This window comes from Amia ocellicauda, chromosome 4, assembly GCF_036373705.1.
Source record: "Amia ocellicauda isolate fAmiCal2 chromosome 4, fAmiCal2.hap1, whole genome shotgun sequence".
Lineage (NCBI taxonomy): Eukaryota > Metazoa > Chordata > Actinopteri > Amiiformes > Amiidae > Amia > Amia ocellicauda.
The window spans coordinates 41951334-41968985 of record NC_089853.1 but is presented as its reverse complement, the minus strand read 5'-3'; the positions used below and the strand labels follow the sequence as shown (position 1 = coordinate 41968985).

Genomic DNA, 17652 nt, shown 5'->3' with positions numbered 1-17652 from the left:
ATCAAGATAAATACTGCATAGACCAACACTGAATGGGAGCTTTACACATCCCAGAAATGAGTAATAAAACCAAAACATACACACACACAAACATGATTTATACTGTGAATATCAAATAAAGTTAATATTTTACTGTGAATATGTTTAGTTAGATTGTAACATCATAGATACACACTTATATATAGACAATGATCCTGTGTATTAGCATTCTATGTTATATATTGAAGGTAAATCCATTCCTACAGTTGACAACAAATAAAATCAAACCATGCCATTGTATTGTTCCATAACAAAACCAAAGACAGCCAATCCAACCCTCGCAGCGTCACCTGTTTTGCATATTGCTCAGTTTGGCTCTGCTGCGTGGTGGGTGGGCGGGAGAGGGGCTGTTTCGGCCAATAAGGTGGCTGGTGGGCGGGACGAGTGCAGTTTTGGACCAATTAGCTGTCGTGTGGGCGGGCCCGAAGCCTCACGCCGGGTAGAGAGTTCTCGGCGTGTGGGCTTCCTGTCATTTGGAGAATGGCGGCTGCGACCTGCAGTTCGCACAGCACATTGAACAACAATAGTAAAACGCAGAAAGAGCACCTGCGGAAGAGCAGGGACTCCCGTCGGAGGCAGGCCGCCCTCTCCTTCCTCAACAATATCTCTCTTGACGGACGGCCCGTCTATCACTTAAGCAATGGCCACCACAGAGACGCCGACTTCCAGGCTCACGACGTCGGGGTTGCCGCGGCGGTTCAGGCGGGGAACTACGGCACCTTCCCCCAGCTGTCATCCACCCTGGGCGGGGGCGCGGCTACTTTGCCACCGAGGCTTGGGGTCGCTGGCGTACCCCCTATCTTAGTCCTGCCTACTGGGGACAGTGCCGCGATAGACAGCGAGGTGTTCCCGGAGGGAGGCACCTTCGCATCCCATGGAAGTCTCTTCTCTCCCACAGGACCTCCGCCGACCTCCCTTCTAGGGACCTGTACCAAGCCCCCCACCCTGCTCTCCGTCCAGAGCTGCAACTCCCTGACCCTGGACACCCGGCAGAGGTAAGTGTCCTGCGTGCACCGGGACCTCCAGCCTTACAGGCAAGTCAAATCCAGGTGCTGCACATCTCGGCGGAGGCGTGTGATTAAAACTACACACTTAACGTGTTGCAAATGCATCCCCGCAGCTGATTATTTTACTACGAGACGAGTGCTTTGGCTGTGTCGGATTTGTGCATGACCTCAGTATGTTTTCTTCCTGGATCCAGCACGGGAAGTTTGTATTATGTATTGACACCCAGACACTTTGCACTTCTTCTAAACATATACTTCACAATCTCTTCCGGGTCCCCTATTGTCCCTTAAACGCAGAATTCGTAACTGTGGCGCAGGTTTCCGCAGTTCTGCACAGATCTGGTCATTTAATTGGTTCAAAGCTGCAAATCTGCGGAAATCTGCGCAACAAGGACGACAACGCAGTATTTTTAACTTTAGGATTAGAGCGGAAATCCAATCAGCTGTGACCTCACGGTCCTACTGTATTGCAGAGGTGATCCCCACAGAGAGAGAGAGAGAGAGAGAGAGAGAGAGAGAGAGATCTGACCATCATGGTTATCCAGAGGTTGTCAGTAATGATCTTGGACTTGAAAGTCTTATTATTGTATCCTGTTTTGCACAAGTGCTATTATACATTACAAGTAACATTTAATATAAATGTATATATAAATGGTAAATGTTCATTTTCAACACCAAAATAAATATAAAGAACAGTCAGCACTTACTGTAACAGTTAGTTTCATCAGCAGTATTTTAAATGAACAGATTTATGAACACTGAAGTGCATTTAAAGCATATGCCCCCTGCTGCTCTTCTGCCAATCTCGTTATTATATTAACACACCTTTTTTGTTTATTATAGTAGTGTAGTATGTCATTGTTCCACAATAAGCTTTCACTACTAGAAACTGAACTGTATACTTAAAATTTGTTTGTAAACTACAGCTAAATATTTAAATACAGAAATTACATTTTAAAAGTTTGTATCGGTACCAAATAAAAACAGCTTTGCTCTTTCAGTTTTCTTTGCTTTTGTATTTTAAATATTTTAGAACACATTGTGTAATAAGAGGAAGGCATCAGTTTTTTTTTTCTTTTCTTTTTTTTGGTTACATGTTTTCAGCAAAGCCTTTTTCATGGAGTCATGGGACATAAACAGTGATTCAGCGTGACTCCACATCCAGCACTGCTAGGTTATTTTGCCTGTTAATTCAGCTGACAATTACGCAACATAGCCTCAGTCCAGTATATATGATCCACCAAGGGAAGGAGGCTGCATTTCATTTGCCACACTTTGAAATCTGTCCTGCTGTGGTGTCAAAAATAAATCACTCCATTGCATCCATTTGACTGTAAAGCTATATAGCGTGTAAGTCAGAATTACTGAACAAAGGCTTGTATACCTTCCTGTCAGGCTTTTAGGGCATGTATTACAATCCATACACAAAGCTTGTGTAACTAAGATGTCAATTCTTAGTTACTCTAGGAGAAGGAAAGCATTTTGACTCCCATATTTGGATGAGATTGTATTTCTTGTGTCTGTCCTTATTGGTGAGATGTCTGTACTGCTTCTGACCTGCAGTGTATGACCAATAAGATAGTGGAGTGAATTCTGTGCTGATCTTCAATATTTCCATTCTGTTCAACAGTAATCTGAAGCGAAATGAGTAGACAAGTCTGCAAAAACCAGGGCTAGCGAATCTCTTGAGCTGTGAATAAAGAATCTGAATACTGTGTTGGTGTTGGGGTAATTAACTATTATTATCCCTGTCTTAACGGATATGGATCATTAAGAAAACCAAGATAAAAAATGGCAAATTAGAAACCTTGGCAGTGGTTATTAATTTGAATTAGGGAAGCCTACATTTGGGTTGTTTTTACAGTTTTGCTGTTGGCTAGGGCTGGTGTGAAAGTGGGGTAGGTAAATGGAGTAGAGCCAGGGATGGAGACAGACAGTATCTTATTGCATACAGCGACAGATTATTTAGAAGTACCTTTAGACAAAAAACATGCTTTTCTAGGTTTTGATAGGTTTCCATTTTGAGTTGCAGAATTGCTGTGAAGAGTTAAGAGTTGATACAAAAAGCAATGGTTAAGGAAAGCAAGACCTGTAAGCTTAGTTACAATATGAAGTCAACATTTTCTCAGTTTGTTCTTCGATAACAGTATCGTGCTCCCAGTTTAAAGTTTAAATGTATTTGCTCTTGTGCAGGTGCTTGCGTTAGTGACCCAACACAGTGCAAAGATCCTTATCGTCAGTGGGACTGGGATGTATCGGTGATGTATTCTTTGGCTTGTTGCTTCTGGTAACACTAAGCCAAACAATTGATTCTGAGTTGGAGAGCTTGTTGAACTTGTGATTTGAAATGTAAAGCTGTCCAAGGTCACCTCACTGGAGCTCTGTCTGCTGTGTCTGAGTCACAGCTGTTCCATCTGGATCCTAAAGACGCGCCCTGCAGGGGGAGAGCTGGGTCAGAGATTAAGAATCTGTTATGTAAGACCGTTGGGTTTAATACCCAGTAAGATGCAGATTTGTTTTGATTACGGAAAATGTTTCTCTAAAGCCTACATCTTCACACTCTAAGAAGCCTCTTTTTCAGCATTCATTTATTCAAACTTTTGATTTCCCTTCCAGTATGCAACTGCGGAAAGGTGTTTGTGTGGTTTTGTTCTCGCCATGGCTTGTTTTGCCATTCTACCTCACTCACAATGAATCAGGAAGGCAAAAAACTATATGTACTGATACCATTAAGGCTCATGAGTGAAACAAATTAAACTGACCTTTGGCAACAGTGTCCCATTGTACACCTCAATAAAAGGCAGTATTCTTCACACTTCACATTCAATTTACAACACACTTTCGGTTATGCATCATTACTGTGCTTTTACTGTAACCTGTCAGCATGAAGAGGAGTTATAAGGTAGTGTCGTTTATTTAGCACAGAGGGTAGTAATCAGACTCCCAAAGACGCTCCTGTTCTGAACACCTGGAGCCACAGTTTGTATTTAACAGTCAGAAAAGCAAGCAAGTCCCATCACAACATTGAACAGATCTTGATTAACTCCGCCTCTGGGCCTTCTTAATGGAAAAAAAATGTGTATCCATTGCACAATGTCATAATTTACTGTAGTGTAATAATAAAATTCAATTTCGTAGGTGGTCTTATACATGTCAGGAGTTGTTTGGTTGTGTGAATTTTGGACTCCCTGTCCAAATAAGGAAATGAGAGCAGAACAGCCATCTGTTAAATATTATCTGTCGCAAAGGTTATATATACACACATGAATGTCTCCGCATGTAGAAGGTTTCCATGTTTTCTGGCAAACAAAAAGAAAACGTGCTGTGAAGAAATGGTATCATAAGGAGTAAAGGCCACATCACCAGGGCAGTGGTGTAGCAGTGAGTGTGGAAGTGAATATTACTGAGGTCAGGGCACTCAGAGGAACATGGTGTAATGAAAGCTTGCATGGAACCTTAATTTGCTTTAATGACTAATGATGTGGAACATGGGAGCCCGGCCCTGAACCTATTTTTAAAACCTGAAGCAAAAAATGAACATGATATCAAAAGCTAAGACCACCACCGGGCTCGTTGATGTGTGACTGTGCTGCCAGTGTAACCAGACTGATGCTGTGTGACTTCAAAGACTGCAGCTTCTGAAGATGTGTTTCTGTAAACAGGAAGTGAGTCACACAGGTGACAACTGGAGGCGCAGTGTGAAAGATGTGATATTGCCAAAGCAAGCACAGTTGCAGTTATTCCTGTCTTTTGGGAGAGGGAACCATTATGAACAATGTGTGGACAGGTTGAGAATTGAAAATATTTCAAGTTCAGTTTGTGAAACATAAACACACAAATTTAAAATGGAAGCTAGAATTACATTTCTCTTTTTGTCCTATCTGCATTTTTTGTGGTGCGATGGTGTTACCGAAACATCACGCTGAGATAGCCCAGACAGTGCCAGTCTGAACTGGAATTAAATGCTGACTGAATTAAACAACTACCCCCCCACCGGCAGCACAAATGTGTCCACTCTAATAGGTCAACCAAATAACACCAGATGGAGCAGGGAGTTGTGTAACAGTTTTCATTCCAAATTATTCACTGCAGAAGCTGTTGCCCCTGAGCACTTGCTTAAGTTTGCATTATCGGAACTTCATGTAGGCTACCTTTTATAAAACCAGACTCAGCTGAAGTCATTTAAATCCCAAAACCCTACTTAAAAAAAATAAAAAAATAATAATAATCTAACTATATTTCCATAAACTGTTATGAACTATAAACCAAAATATATACATCATGTATTGTTTTCATTTTAAATATAAGACAATTGCATTTGAAACATGTTTTTTTCTGCGCTACCAAGAAACCGCAATCAGGAAGTGATTCACAAGTGGAACCTCACCAAAACCTCACCCTTAACAAAACATGATGAATTTTTATATATGTATCATTATTATGATTTAAGATATGGTTAAATGGTGTGTGGGGAACATTTGTGGGAACTCCAGTGTGAGTGGACATAGTGTCCACCATTTCCCAAAAGATCCCATATAAGGTGAATTTTGGTTAAATTTGTGCAAACGAAAAAGAAAGGATTCTGTGAAAGATTATTCCATGATTTGTGGGACTCGCTTCAACCCCAGCAGCATTTCAAATGCTGTAGAAGTCACAATGGGGTTTATCAAGAAATGCAGATTAAAAACTTTCATACAGTCTGTACAGAAAAAAAAAAAAATGAACTGAATTTTTTTTATAAGCTTTTGTTGCTTCCGGTTGATTTGGTACGGATGTGTGAGTGGTGGTCCTGTTTAAAGATTGTTCATTGCATTTCATAGAACACGTGCATTGTTGCAGTCATGCCCAAAGAAAATGAAGTTCTAAGTCTCCCATGCTTATTTTTCTGTGTGACCCTTTCATTAGATGTCTGACATCATTATTTGTGTCATCTTATACTTGCAAATACATTTGTGTAGATCGAGCACGAGCAGATCTGGGAGATCTCGAACCCGAGCAGCTGAAAAGTGAATCCTCTGCGTACGGGTACCTGGGATGTTTATGGAGTGCCGATTAGCTGCTTCATTCCCCAGGATAAGTGTTGTCTCGGAGAAAGCGGTGTAGATACGGCTCTTACAACACTGTGTGGTGGCAGGCGCAGTGTCCCAGAGGAAATCACGAATGCTTTGTTTTCAGCAAAGTCATTTGATAGCAGAGGAGCGAGGAATCTTCCATCATACTGTGTAGCGTCGGGTGACAGTGCTCTACAGCTACTCAAACTAATCAAGAATTAGTGTTTGAAGAATATCAACCAGACGTGCAATCCAAGACGGATCTAAATATAGCCTTGTTATTAGCATACTTGTGCTTTTCTGCAGGGAGATTTTCATTTCCAAGACTTCAGGGCACTACTGTGTGCTGTGTGTGCTCAGATCATTTTGACAACCTGAACAAACTATTGTTTTTATAATGTGAGAGTCAGACATTTTCTATTCTATTTATAGTTCTCCTTAAATAGCAACATTTTCTATAATTGTGCTGTACTGCTTTTCACACTAGCATTGATTAATGTTTTCAGCAAGGTTTGATATGTTTAATAGCAGGGTTGTGATTCCACCCATCTCTTGAAAACAAAAAATCTGCAAAATGCTTTTGATTGCTTTCCATTCACTGTTGATCACCAGCCTTAGAACACGTTATATTTCCCAACTTTCTTATACAAAATCATCAAATCCTTGTTTGAATAATTATTTTATGCAGACGCTCTGCTTAAAAGGTTTAAATTGGTTGAAAATCAGCAACATATAGCTGTACATCTTTCTCAAGAACACATGCAGTGCTTTTACTGTAACTTTTTAAAAAGTAAACTGTTTCCATTAACTTTTTTTCTCTCATTCTGTTCAGGTCACGAAATCTATCTGGCTCTCCAAAACCTCGAGGTTTGAAGAAAGTCCATTTCATAAAGAACATGAGACAGTACGACACTAGAAGCAGCAGGTATGAATGTGGCCGAGACAAGTCTGCCCTTTGATAGACTACATGATGTAAGATTTTGTTTTTACTCTGCAGAATGAAGCCAGCAAGAAACGGTTAAATTAAAATGTTTTCCTTTCTTTGAGGACTTTTTGGCACAAGATTGTTTTTTAACACTGACATTGAATAAGCTTTCACATCAGTTAAGTGTTTTTCTTACTTTCTCAATATTTAAAGTTAAAAAAAGTTTAATCGGTTTAATAAAATATATTTGTGTACGTATATGAGTGTACAAATTACAAATCACAAATCTGTGCGTTACTTTTGGAATTTGAAGTTTCTTAACTGACAGCTTAAGCAAACCACCTTTGAGTTAATAACCCTGTATTCTAGAAGTGCAGAATTAAATAACGTTTCAGAGTGAAATCCCAGCTTGCCAAATGCTGAGTATAATTTCTTGTGTAAGAGAGGACTTGATTGAAATTTCAGCCTTTCAGTTTTGTATATAACCTATAACTTTATTAAGCTAAGTCAAGATATCCATTCTGTGCTGGACATGCTTTCTTAGAGAATAATATGATTATGCCTGCAGTGTAACACCCACAGCAGAACTTCTAGGGGAATTATTCCTGTAGATTTGGCCTGGCTCCAGTGGAAAAACACCAGATCTGTTTGTCAGGGGGCAATTATAAACACCACAGTTTTTCATTGTCAGTGTTTTAAGTTCCTCCTGCCAGTTTCCCATGTGTTCCCTGGGTGTGGGTGTGTGTGTGAGGAACACTATCCGTCTGGTAAATTGCACAAATCTCAAACATGATCCTTTATTATTATTTATGTATTATTCCACCTTAGCGTGCCTTGTGTGCTGTAACCAAGTGCAGAACTGTCAGAAATATGGCACAAGTTCATTGGGTTCAATATGTCTTGGTTCTGATACGTACCATTCAAGTCCCGACTGAAGAACAGAGATGTTCAATGGTGTGAAGCTTGTATACAGGAAGTGCCTACGAGATCTGTCATTTTGTTTAAGGGGTATTGCCTTGTGTTGTGTATGAACTCATGTTGCCTTTCTCTGTTCTTTGTGTATTTCAGAATTGTTCTCATATGCGCCAAAAGATCATTGTGTGCTGCTTTTTCTGTCCTGCCCTATGGAGAGAGCTTGTACATCAGGTATGTTTGTCAAAAACCGACAAAGCCTATTTGTTTTCATTTAATCTTCAGAGAGTTCTCCGCATTGCATGCCACTCAGCACTCTGCTATGTTGGTTTGTACTGGAAAGCGAACCAATGATGAAAAACAGCCTTTGATTGGTATTGAAATGGGGTTTGGGTAAAAAAGAGCTCTTTAAAGTTAAAAAATAAAAAAAATAAAGTAACAAAGAGTTTTTAGTTGTTTTTAGTTAATTACTTGGCATGGAAATAGTTTACATGCGGTTTAATTACCAACTAACGTTTAATTAAAAAGCCAATGTCTAGTGCCAATTACCTTAGCTTTAATTTTTTTGTTTTGCTTTTTTCAGTGTATTTTTTGGCATGGGTTGCTCTTTGTAGATAAGAAAAGTGGTGGTATTGATGTTTTTTTTGGTTTGGTGTCTGAGCTTCGGGAAAGGATACCGTGCAATTTTGAGTTTGAGCAGAGCACCCTCCAGTTAAATTTTTTTTTATCACTACCTTGGGTGTTTATTTTTTCTCCTTGCTGGTTTCAGTCCCAGATGTTCAGTTTTTTTTATCCTGTAATCACTAGGCCCAGCTTTGTTTCTTTGCATAAAAAGTTAGTGGGGGCATGTGAAAAACAATGCATCTCGGCCATTTATTTATTTATTTTGTATATATGCACTGCAGTATTCCCACTGCCACTCAGGCTTTGGTGACACTGAGACAGTGCCCTCTGACCTTGACTTTAAGCAGTGCCATCTGTTTGACTGCACTGATGTAATTTGTGGAAGCGGGGGAAGGATTTTTTTTTTGTATTTTTTTTTCTTGAGAGGAAATGACATTGCATGTTATGTAAGTTGTTCATGACGAGATAAAAGGAGATTGTTAAGGCTCTTTACAAACCAAAGATCTCAGGACTCTTAATGTGGAGGCTGGCCTGTGAATAAGGTTAGTTTAAACCAATGTCTTTCAATATTTTTGCTTTACGTAATATAAGCATTAGCTGTATATTTGTAATCAAATGATGGATACAACCTGTGGGTATTAGTGTAGCAGGCCAATGAAAGGAGACTCACGGTTTTGACAACTGTGCAGAAGATAGGTCATTTTTACATGAGTATGGAACACAGTACAGACCTGAAAATGTAATTACAGATTTTTATAACCAATTCATAGATTTTGTGTAAGGTTTTGTTTGATTTAAGGTTTCTGGCCTGAAGATTAAGGTTAACTTCCTATTCGATTAACATATTAGAGTTATGCTCAAACTGGAAACTGTACTGCAGCAATTTATAGCTAGATCTTGCTGATTTGCAGTGAGAGCTGCCTACCCATACTGGTACCAGAGATGGAAACAAGTGTAACTTATTTTGTAGACATAGTGGGATGTGTTTTTCAAGTTCTGAAGAAAATAAATGACAGTGGAGAATATATTGTCCTTCATTATTATTGAGTTTTTATTGAATCGCTTTTTTTTTTTTTTTTTTTTTTTACCAGTTACACATTCTTCCTTTCTCACAACTTGTTGTTTGTTGGGTCGGGGGGTGATGAATTGTTCTACATTTTAGACCCCCACATGTGGAGGTTTGTCTCTACTTTTCCTCCAACACTGACGGCATTGTGTTCATTACTGTGTGATGACGTGTCCTTGGCTATTGCAAGTTGTATTTAGTTCTGTGTTTACTGCAAACTGCAGTCTGAGTCGTGTTTTGGACAAATGCTAAACTATCTCGTTCCCGCAGTGACCCCAAACTGGACGGACAGAGGCAGAGACACTCCTCTGGGGGTGGGGCGCCCTCCCTCGACACGATTCCCAGGCTGGAAGGGGTGGAACTAGGAGCCGATGGGAAGGTAGCAATCTCAGCACTGACCTGCCTCCTCCTCTGACACATTCCCTCCCAGAGTTTGTTAGCTTTTCCCATCAAAACTGCTTTCTCATGAGAGCCAGAACAGTTTGTGGAAAATGAGTGGAAGTTTCCATTCACACAAGGCCAACCCCCCTTCAGCCATGAAAGAAATGTTTATTTATTGGATATTTTATTATTTATCAGTTTATTTCACTTGTTCTCTGGAATGTGAGGATCTTGTGTTTGTTCTTCCCGCAGACAGTTTCATACGCCAGATTCCTCTACCCCACCAATGCCCTGGTCAAGCAGAAGAATCCTCCAGCTGAAATTACAGTCCAGACACCCTTGTCTCGCACTAACGTCCAGAGGAACTACACTCCTGCCCGCTTCAGTGCCTCGACTGTGGCCCAGGAAGCGGGTAAGGGCAGCGCCAGATATGTCCTGAAACTGAAATCGAACTGGAATGTTTTATGTTGGGTTTTGTGTTCACTCTACTGCACTGATTCATACAGGGCTGTTTAATTACCACATTCACAGATGGTCAGGATCACATCCTTGTGTAGGAACTCTGCTCTGCCTATTACAGAGGCCTGTTAAAGTATGAGGTTAATTACCTGAACATAAGCTGCACAGGCTGTCGTGATTTGGGGGCCCCTGGCGGTTTCAATAGGTGTGATTCCCCATCTGCAACAGGCACCTCTCCTGAGTGACTCATGCTCCAGTCGTCTCTCGTTTCCCTGAAAGGCTTTTCAATGGCTTGTGTCTCCAGGTAACGAGAGCGGGGACACGTCGGAGTACGATCCCTACCTCCTCAGCGATCCTCAGTGGCCCTGCGGGAAACACAAGAGGGTTCTCATCTTCGCGTCCTACATGGTGAGAGCTGAGTCTCGCTGGGGACTCTATATTTCACTTCGATTAGACACGGATCGTGTTGCTTACGTACCTGAAACGTGTTACAGATCTAATGCAAATCTAAGTGGGCAGTTATTGTTGTTTAAAATGGTTCTCGATGGCAGCCCGGCTGAATGTGGTGGGTGTGTACTTGATTAATAGTATGTTTTTTTTTTATTTTCTGTGGTTGTTATTCCTAATACTCTGCATTCTTCTCAGCTGGTTGATGACAGAAATAGTAAACAACCCGGGGCACAAAATATGGAGTGAGATACCGGCCTCACTAGTAAGTCTAGTCTTCAGGAATTATTTAATTTGACTGAGAGGGAGAAAGACAGAGAGGGGGCCCCAACAAATCCTCGAACAAAACTGGACCATAACTTCACAGCATCACTGCAGGAGGCATCTTCTGAGGGATTCCCCTACTATGTTCAATCCAAGCCCATCTATTTTTGCCAAGGAGAGGCCTGACTTTGTCTTTGGAAGGTCACTGCCCAGCGAGGAGACTCCCTCATAAAACACATCTAATACCACTGTCTAAATATAGGCGGAGGACTTTGCGCTCTATATCTGTGCACTACCTGTGTGAAGGGCTATTAGAGCAGATTACAGAGGAGCTTGTTTTTTCTACTATTGAGTGCAGCAAGATAGAGACAAATCTATGGGCCTTTTCTTCATAATCTGCCCTTAAAGGCTGCCGGTACAACTTCTATATTTCTTGCCTCTTAATTTACACCAGCATCTTCTGAGACACTTAGGTTAGCAAGTACACTTTAAGGTTAACCATCTCACCGACTTCAGTCGCTAGTGTTGGCTGTTTCTTTATCAAAATGCTGTTAGCATAATTTGTCTTTTATCCCAGGCTTAATGAGGGTCAGAGCTGAAATGAAGTGGTTTTAATGTATCAAAAATTGAGAAGTGTCACCGTGTTTGAAGGCCTTATATTTAATAGAGGTTGTAAATGATAGCTTTTTAATTTTGAGATTACAGCACTGTTAGGGATGACTTCTTGTGTTTGTCAAGATGCCTAGTGGTGTAATTTGGTGCTTTCTAACTGTGCCTGCCCATGCACGCTCCAGGAATGCGGCTTTCATGTTTGTTTTAGGACAATTTTTCTTATGGGGAAGAAAAGTAAAGAACAAGGAAGTGTCAATCATGTTTTCTGATGACAAAAAGTTCAATTTAAGTCCCCCATTTATTAAAATGTACTAAAATCTATATTTGTGTGGTTTATCGGGTGAAGCTTCTGTAAATGTCATGCATTTGACAATGTATTGCTAAACTGTATATTTCTCTCGCATTTTCAGACAACTGTGATTGAGTATGTGAAGCCTTCAGACCTTAAGAAAGACATGAATGAGACGTTTAAAGAGAAGTTTCCACACATAAAGTTGACACTGAGCAAGATAAGAAGGTACATGATAATACTGAACTGTGCAGGAATATTACATAGGTGTCTTTTCTTCCTGGAATATATAAAACTCTACATTCTGTCAGGTGTTATTCAGGCTACTGAATTATAATGCATACAGCGGGTGTCACGGCTGAGGGTTACAGTGATTTCATTAAACTACTAGTTTTCTTATTTTTTTCTGACGTTTAATATCCACTTATAAAGATTTTAGACCCTGTACTAAAAGAAAAAATAATGATTCAAATTATTACTTTAAAGTTCTTTAAATTTTAAATGGTTTGTGCTGAAAATATATAGGAATCTGTCCTTGCACTAAAAAGGACCAGAATGCATGAATAACCAGGGATAGGTCTTATTGTTTACTGGTGTGTTATGCATTTTTATATATGTAAAGGAAGCTGTTGGGTTCCTGGGACTCACCATGTGATGCCCTCTGCACTGAAATGAAAAGTTTGGGATTTCCTTGTAAACTGATTGTCTCATTGCTGTGTGTTTTGTTCAGCCTGAAACGCGAGATGCGAAACGTTGGCGATGAGTGTAACCTTCAGCCGGTGACGGTGGCAATGGCGTTCGTGTATTTCGAGAAGCTGGTGTTGCAGGGGCGTCTCAACAAGCAGAACCGCAAGCTGTGCTCCGCCGCGTGCGTGCTGCTCGCCGCCAAGATCAGCAGTGACCTCAAGAAGCAGGACGTCAAGCAGCTCATTGACGTGAGTACCAGGTCAAAGGTCACCCTTCAGTGCTGGCCCTGTGACCCTCTGCCCTGTCGATTTTCGAAAACGTTTGTCAACATCAGTTGTTGCAGCACTCGTTATCTTTTATTTTTGTTTTTCTTGGCCTTGTTCATATCTGAAAGGCATTCTCCTCATTCAGGACACACAGTGTTGTGATCTCTTTAACCTCCCCTGCGAGAATGACGAAACAGTGCTGGATGGGAGGGTGTGGATTGTATTCAGGTTACCTCTAACCAGGATTTAACCCCTAGCACGATTAACTGTATGGAGGCGCTGCCAGGAAATGCCCAATTGCTCTGCAGTAAATACACCAGGGGATCGGTCTGCTTTGAAGCTTTGCTTAGAGACAACTTATGAAGGAGCTTTACTTTTTCAAAACCTCAAACTTCTTTTTGCTCTCTCTCTCTCTCTCTCTCTCTCTCTCTCTCTCTCCAGAAATTAGAAGAGAGGTTCCGTATCAATCGGAGAGAACTGATCCCTTTCGAGTTCACCATCCTAGTCGCTCTGGAAATGGCCCTCTATCTCCCAGAGAGCAAAGTCATGCCACACTATCGCCGGCTCGTCCAGCAACCCTAGCGCGGACCACTGCGCTGCCCTCACGCCACACTGGCTCCAGAGAAGAGGAGCCACTTCGCTTTTCATCCCTGAAGTATTGAGAATTAGAAGTGAACAAATCTGTGACAATTGGCAGGTTTTCTTATATTTTCCTTTTTTAATTTTAATTGTAATTTTCCTCAGAAACAGTCTATATAATGGGTAATAAAATCCATGTGAATATACAATTAAGTTATTTAGGTTTCGGATTTAAGATGTATAATTAAAGATACAGAAACACTACTTCTGGTAACTGGCATCTCAGCCCACCTCTATCCACTGTTTCAGGGATGGATAACTGTTATGCAAACGTCAGACATTTCCCAACATTTCAGATTTTTTTATATGCTTTTAAGGTACGTTAATAGATTGTTTGAAAACCAGTCTGTTAGTAGTTGTTATGGAGCCTTTTAGTTTTTGTCTGTTAAGTCCTTGTTTTTTTTTTTTTTTTCCCCACATAAGAACCCCTTAATATTTGTGTGTTTTCTCCATTAATTCCCATCCAGACTCTACCAACATGATCTTGGCTTTCAGTCAAATCCACATCTAACCGAAATGAAAGGTTTGGGAAGCCACAAAATGATTGCTGTAAAAATATATAAATAGTCTAAACAATGAAATAGTTTTTCTCTCTCCCGTAAATAGCATTTAAATAAGATGCTATTTAAGGATAGCTGTAAACATCATTGAACCAAAACTCAGTGAAGCCAGTCTGAGATTTTTATTTTTTTAATTGCTATTTATTTTGTATTGGACACAGAAGGGATCTAACCAAAACAGTTATTTATCCATGAATTATCTGGTTGCACTTTGGGGTTTTTGTTTGTGTTCTTGGAAAATATTTATGCTCTGGTTATTCTTAGGCTGTTTTTTTCTACATTTACTAGAAAAATAATATAGCAAAATTATTTAATGCAATTTTTTTTATGAGTCCGACGAGTATTGGCACAGAGCGAAGCTACAAGACGTCCTATTGCCTGCTGAAAGTGTAATTATGTGCTATTTTTAATAAGTTTGTTCTTCCAAACCTTGTTATATAGAAAATAGAAATTTGGTGCACATCCAGTCAAGCACTCTATGTTAGAGATGACTTTAAGCACATTTATGGTGCTATACTGTTAAACCTTCGACATGTCTTTGACTATTTTATTAGTAACCTGTGTGTATTACTGTATGGTGTAACATTCTCCACTTACTCTGAAGCCTCTGTACTCCCTTTTTTACTTGAATGCATTGTGTAACATCCAAGTATTGTAATGTATTGTAAATAATACTACTGTTAGAAAGTGCTAGTATTCATTGACGTATGCAAAAAGGGATTGCAATTAATATATGTGAAAAAGGGATTACAGTTTCTCATCAAAATGTTACCACATTTGCAATACATGCTGTGATTGTCTGTACTGTACATGGGCTCTGAGGTTTAAACAACATGATGGTACTGAGCAATGGATGTGTGAAATATACATAAAGTGAAAGAGATATATTTTTCTTGTGCTTCTGGCTGTTTTCACACCTTGTAGTTTTGTATGTTTAGTAATGTTTAGTACCAGATCAATAATAACCGTAGCATTATTTTTCCTTCTACTGTGCATTGATTGTTTTTTTTTTTAATGAAAATATTTTGTTTGATAGCAAATATTGTCATGGTTTCCTCTGCAGACATAAGCATTCAAAAACAAACAAAACGGTCCATGTAATGTAAACATTTGCACTTTATTTACAATGCTTTCTGGGTTTACATTATGATATTATCAGAAAACGCCCTCTGTATAGTGATTTGATCAAACCCTCCTTTTCTAAACGTACTTGAACTCTGTTTTACCCCATACAGAGTGTTACTGGTTTCTGATGAAAGGCATGCTGAAATAACATTGCATTCAATACAGGTATAGATAGCCTCTAGAAGAGTTATCTTGTGGTTGGAAGATGCAACAACCATATTGATGGTTCAATAGGAGAAATATTCACAAAAACTAATGCAGTGGAATTATCTTTAAATGCCAACAATCATATTTTATGTTCTCAGGAAAAATATATATATATTCTTTAAATGTTTATATGTATTTTCCTTTTAACGAAGGTTTTAAAATGCAAAACTACCTTTCTGTTGTCTTCAGTTCTAAATCTAAAGCAGAACGTATCATTCTTGCCTTTTTTTTTAAATGTAATTTCTCTTATTTTGAAATTAACTCAGCGGTACAGCATCACTGAGAAGTTTGTAGGCTTGCATACTACAGTGCGTCACAGAAAGTGTCTGAGTGTCATTCGAAACACCACAATTTCTGTAAGAAAAGAAAAAAGTTTGTTGCATGTAGATAAACTGGTATCTTTAGTAATGTCCACTCAAAGCACATGTAAAGTGAGGAACTGAAGACTCGGTAATCATTGAAACAGCTGAACATCCATTTTCAAACCTTACTGGATAGAATGCAAGGATTTGATGTGTTAATAACCATTACATTTGTGTTTACAGTTGTCCCTTGATCAGCCACTGCAGGAGATATACCTGGCTGCAATTAGTACTGTTTGAACCTCTTGTCAATCTGTATGCAATTAGCCTGCAGAGAGAATGCACATCAGAGAAACAGACTGTAGCAGGATTATATGCCTAAAAAGGACTGTCGGCATCTCTAATAAAGTCAACAACCGTATACGTATGTTGGAACTGATGTCCGTGTTGCCAGATACCATTCTGAGCGAGATCATTCAAATTCATGGCACATTGCCACACACTGCACAGTACAAAGTGCCTGAAATGAAACTGGAGCAGATTATTTTGGTTAAATGTATGAATTCTGTCAAGTATGAAGCCAATTCGGTTAATTGCTTTGCCCTGCTCTTAGCTGGGAACTGTAGTTGGTGGTGGACAAAATGCAAGTCTTCTGCCTGATTATGCATTGACACTGTGACTTTCTTTTGACCAAAGCTCTTGCCTGGCAATGCCACGGTGCTTGTAGATGTGAGTTATGTAATAGGGGAATCCCAGCTTTCTAGGGTTTATTCCAGTAGTTGCTGTAGTTCGATATGAAATCCGCAAGTGGGTGGGGGGGGTAATTAGTATTCTGAACAGTCCTGCTTTGATGCTGCAATAGCTACGGTACAATCTGCTGTGACAGTCTGCTCTTCAATACCAAGGCTACTCTACCCAAGCTCTCATTTTAAAGACAAAAACTGTACAAAAACGTATGAGAGAGGTGGAATAGTATTGGTACTGTGACTTGCTTTGATATTATATCAAATTAAAATGTCCCTTTTTATTATTATAATTTTCATTAGCCTGTATGTTAAGTTTTTATTACCTCATATGTTTAGGGCCCACTGTTAATTCACTTATGTCTGCTGAGACAGTCTACAATGCTGTATTAGCAGTCATGAAATTCATAATTGTACTGTTGTGAATGGAACCGGTTTTTTATTGTCTATTTTTAAATGACAAGAAAAACAGCTTTTCAAATATATTTTCTGATTATGTTTAATGTATGTGACTCTGGGTTATTTGTGTTCATCACTGATCGATACACTGATAAAATGTTAATTTGTTCACACGCACTCAGCACCCCCAGCTGTATATCAAAGGTAGGGCCTGGACCTGTTCTAAACTGCATTGCACATACTGGTTACAAATTAAAATTAAACCATATTTGATGTTGGGCAGAATCCTATAGCAGTTCTTCATATTTTACCAACATGTCCCCTATTGCATTAAACAAACCAGTCTTGTTTTCAAACTAAACAATCACAGCAAACATTTTATTGAAGGAATGGGATACCAAATTAAATTGTCCAGAAGCTGTGTAGAAATACATTAAACAAATAGACACATCTATTCTGTAACTGCAGCTCTGGAAAAAAAAATTAAGACCACTCTCAAGTTCAGAAATCAGTGTTAAGTGGTCTCTTCATTTTTTCCAGAGCTGTATATTGATTATACTGTAGTCTATCTGTAGTTTCGTGATAGTGTTTTAAATCTATGTAAATTGATAATAATTACAATAATTCAAACTTTTTTTTTTAATCTAC

The 17652-nt window shown here is 39.4% G+C and overlaps 1 protein-coding gene across 1 annotated transcript; it reads left to right on the top strand.

Annotated features, from left to right (window-relative positions):
• The first annotated feature begins 458 nt into the window (after nt 1–458).
• cables2b (Cdk5 and Abl enzyme substrate 2b) lies at nt 459–17110 on the top strand. The gene is made up of 9 exons (XM_066702323.1): nt 459–1034; nt 6930–7022; nt 8091–8168; nt 9895–10003; nt 10258–10417; nt 10769–10872; nt 12198–12304; nt 12807–13011; nt 13471–17110. The coding sequence occupies exons 1-9, from the start codon at nt 520–522 to the stop codon at nt 13609–13611; spliced, it is 1512 nt and encodes a 503-aa protein (XP_066558420.1). The 5' UTR covers nt 459–519; the 3' UTR covers nt 13612–17110.
• The last annotated feature ends 542 nt before the right edge of the window (nt 17111–17652 follow it).

What these genes read in the sequence shown, in the direction of transcription:
- cables2b (XM_066702323.1), top strand. Translation starts at nt 520, where the DNA reads ATGGCGGCTGCGACCTGCAGTTCGCACAGCACATTGAACAACAATAGT. An exon ending in GGAGAGAGCTTGTACATCAG is followed by an intron (nt 8,169 to 9,894) that starts GTATGTTTGTCA and finishes TCGTTCCCGCAG; the next exon opens with TGACCCCAAACTGGACGGAC. An exon ending in TCATCTTCGCGTCCTACATG is followed by an intron (nt 10,873 to 12,197) that starts GTGAGAGCTGAG and finishes TCGCATTTTCAG; the next exon opens with ACAACTGTGATTGAGTATGT.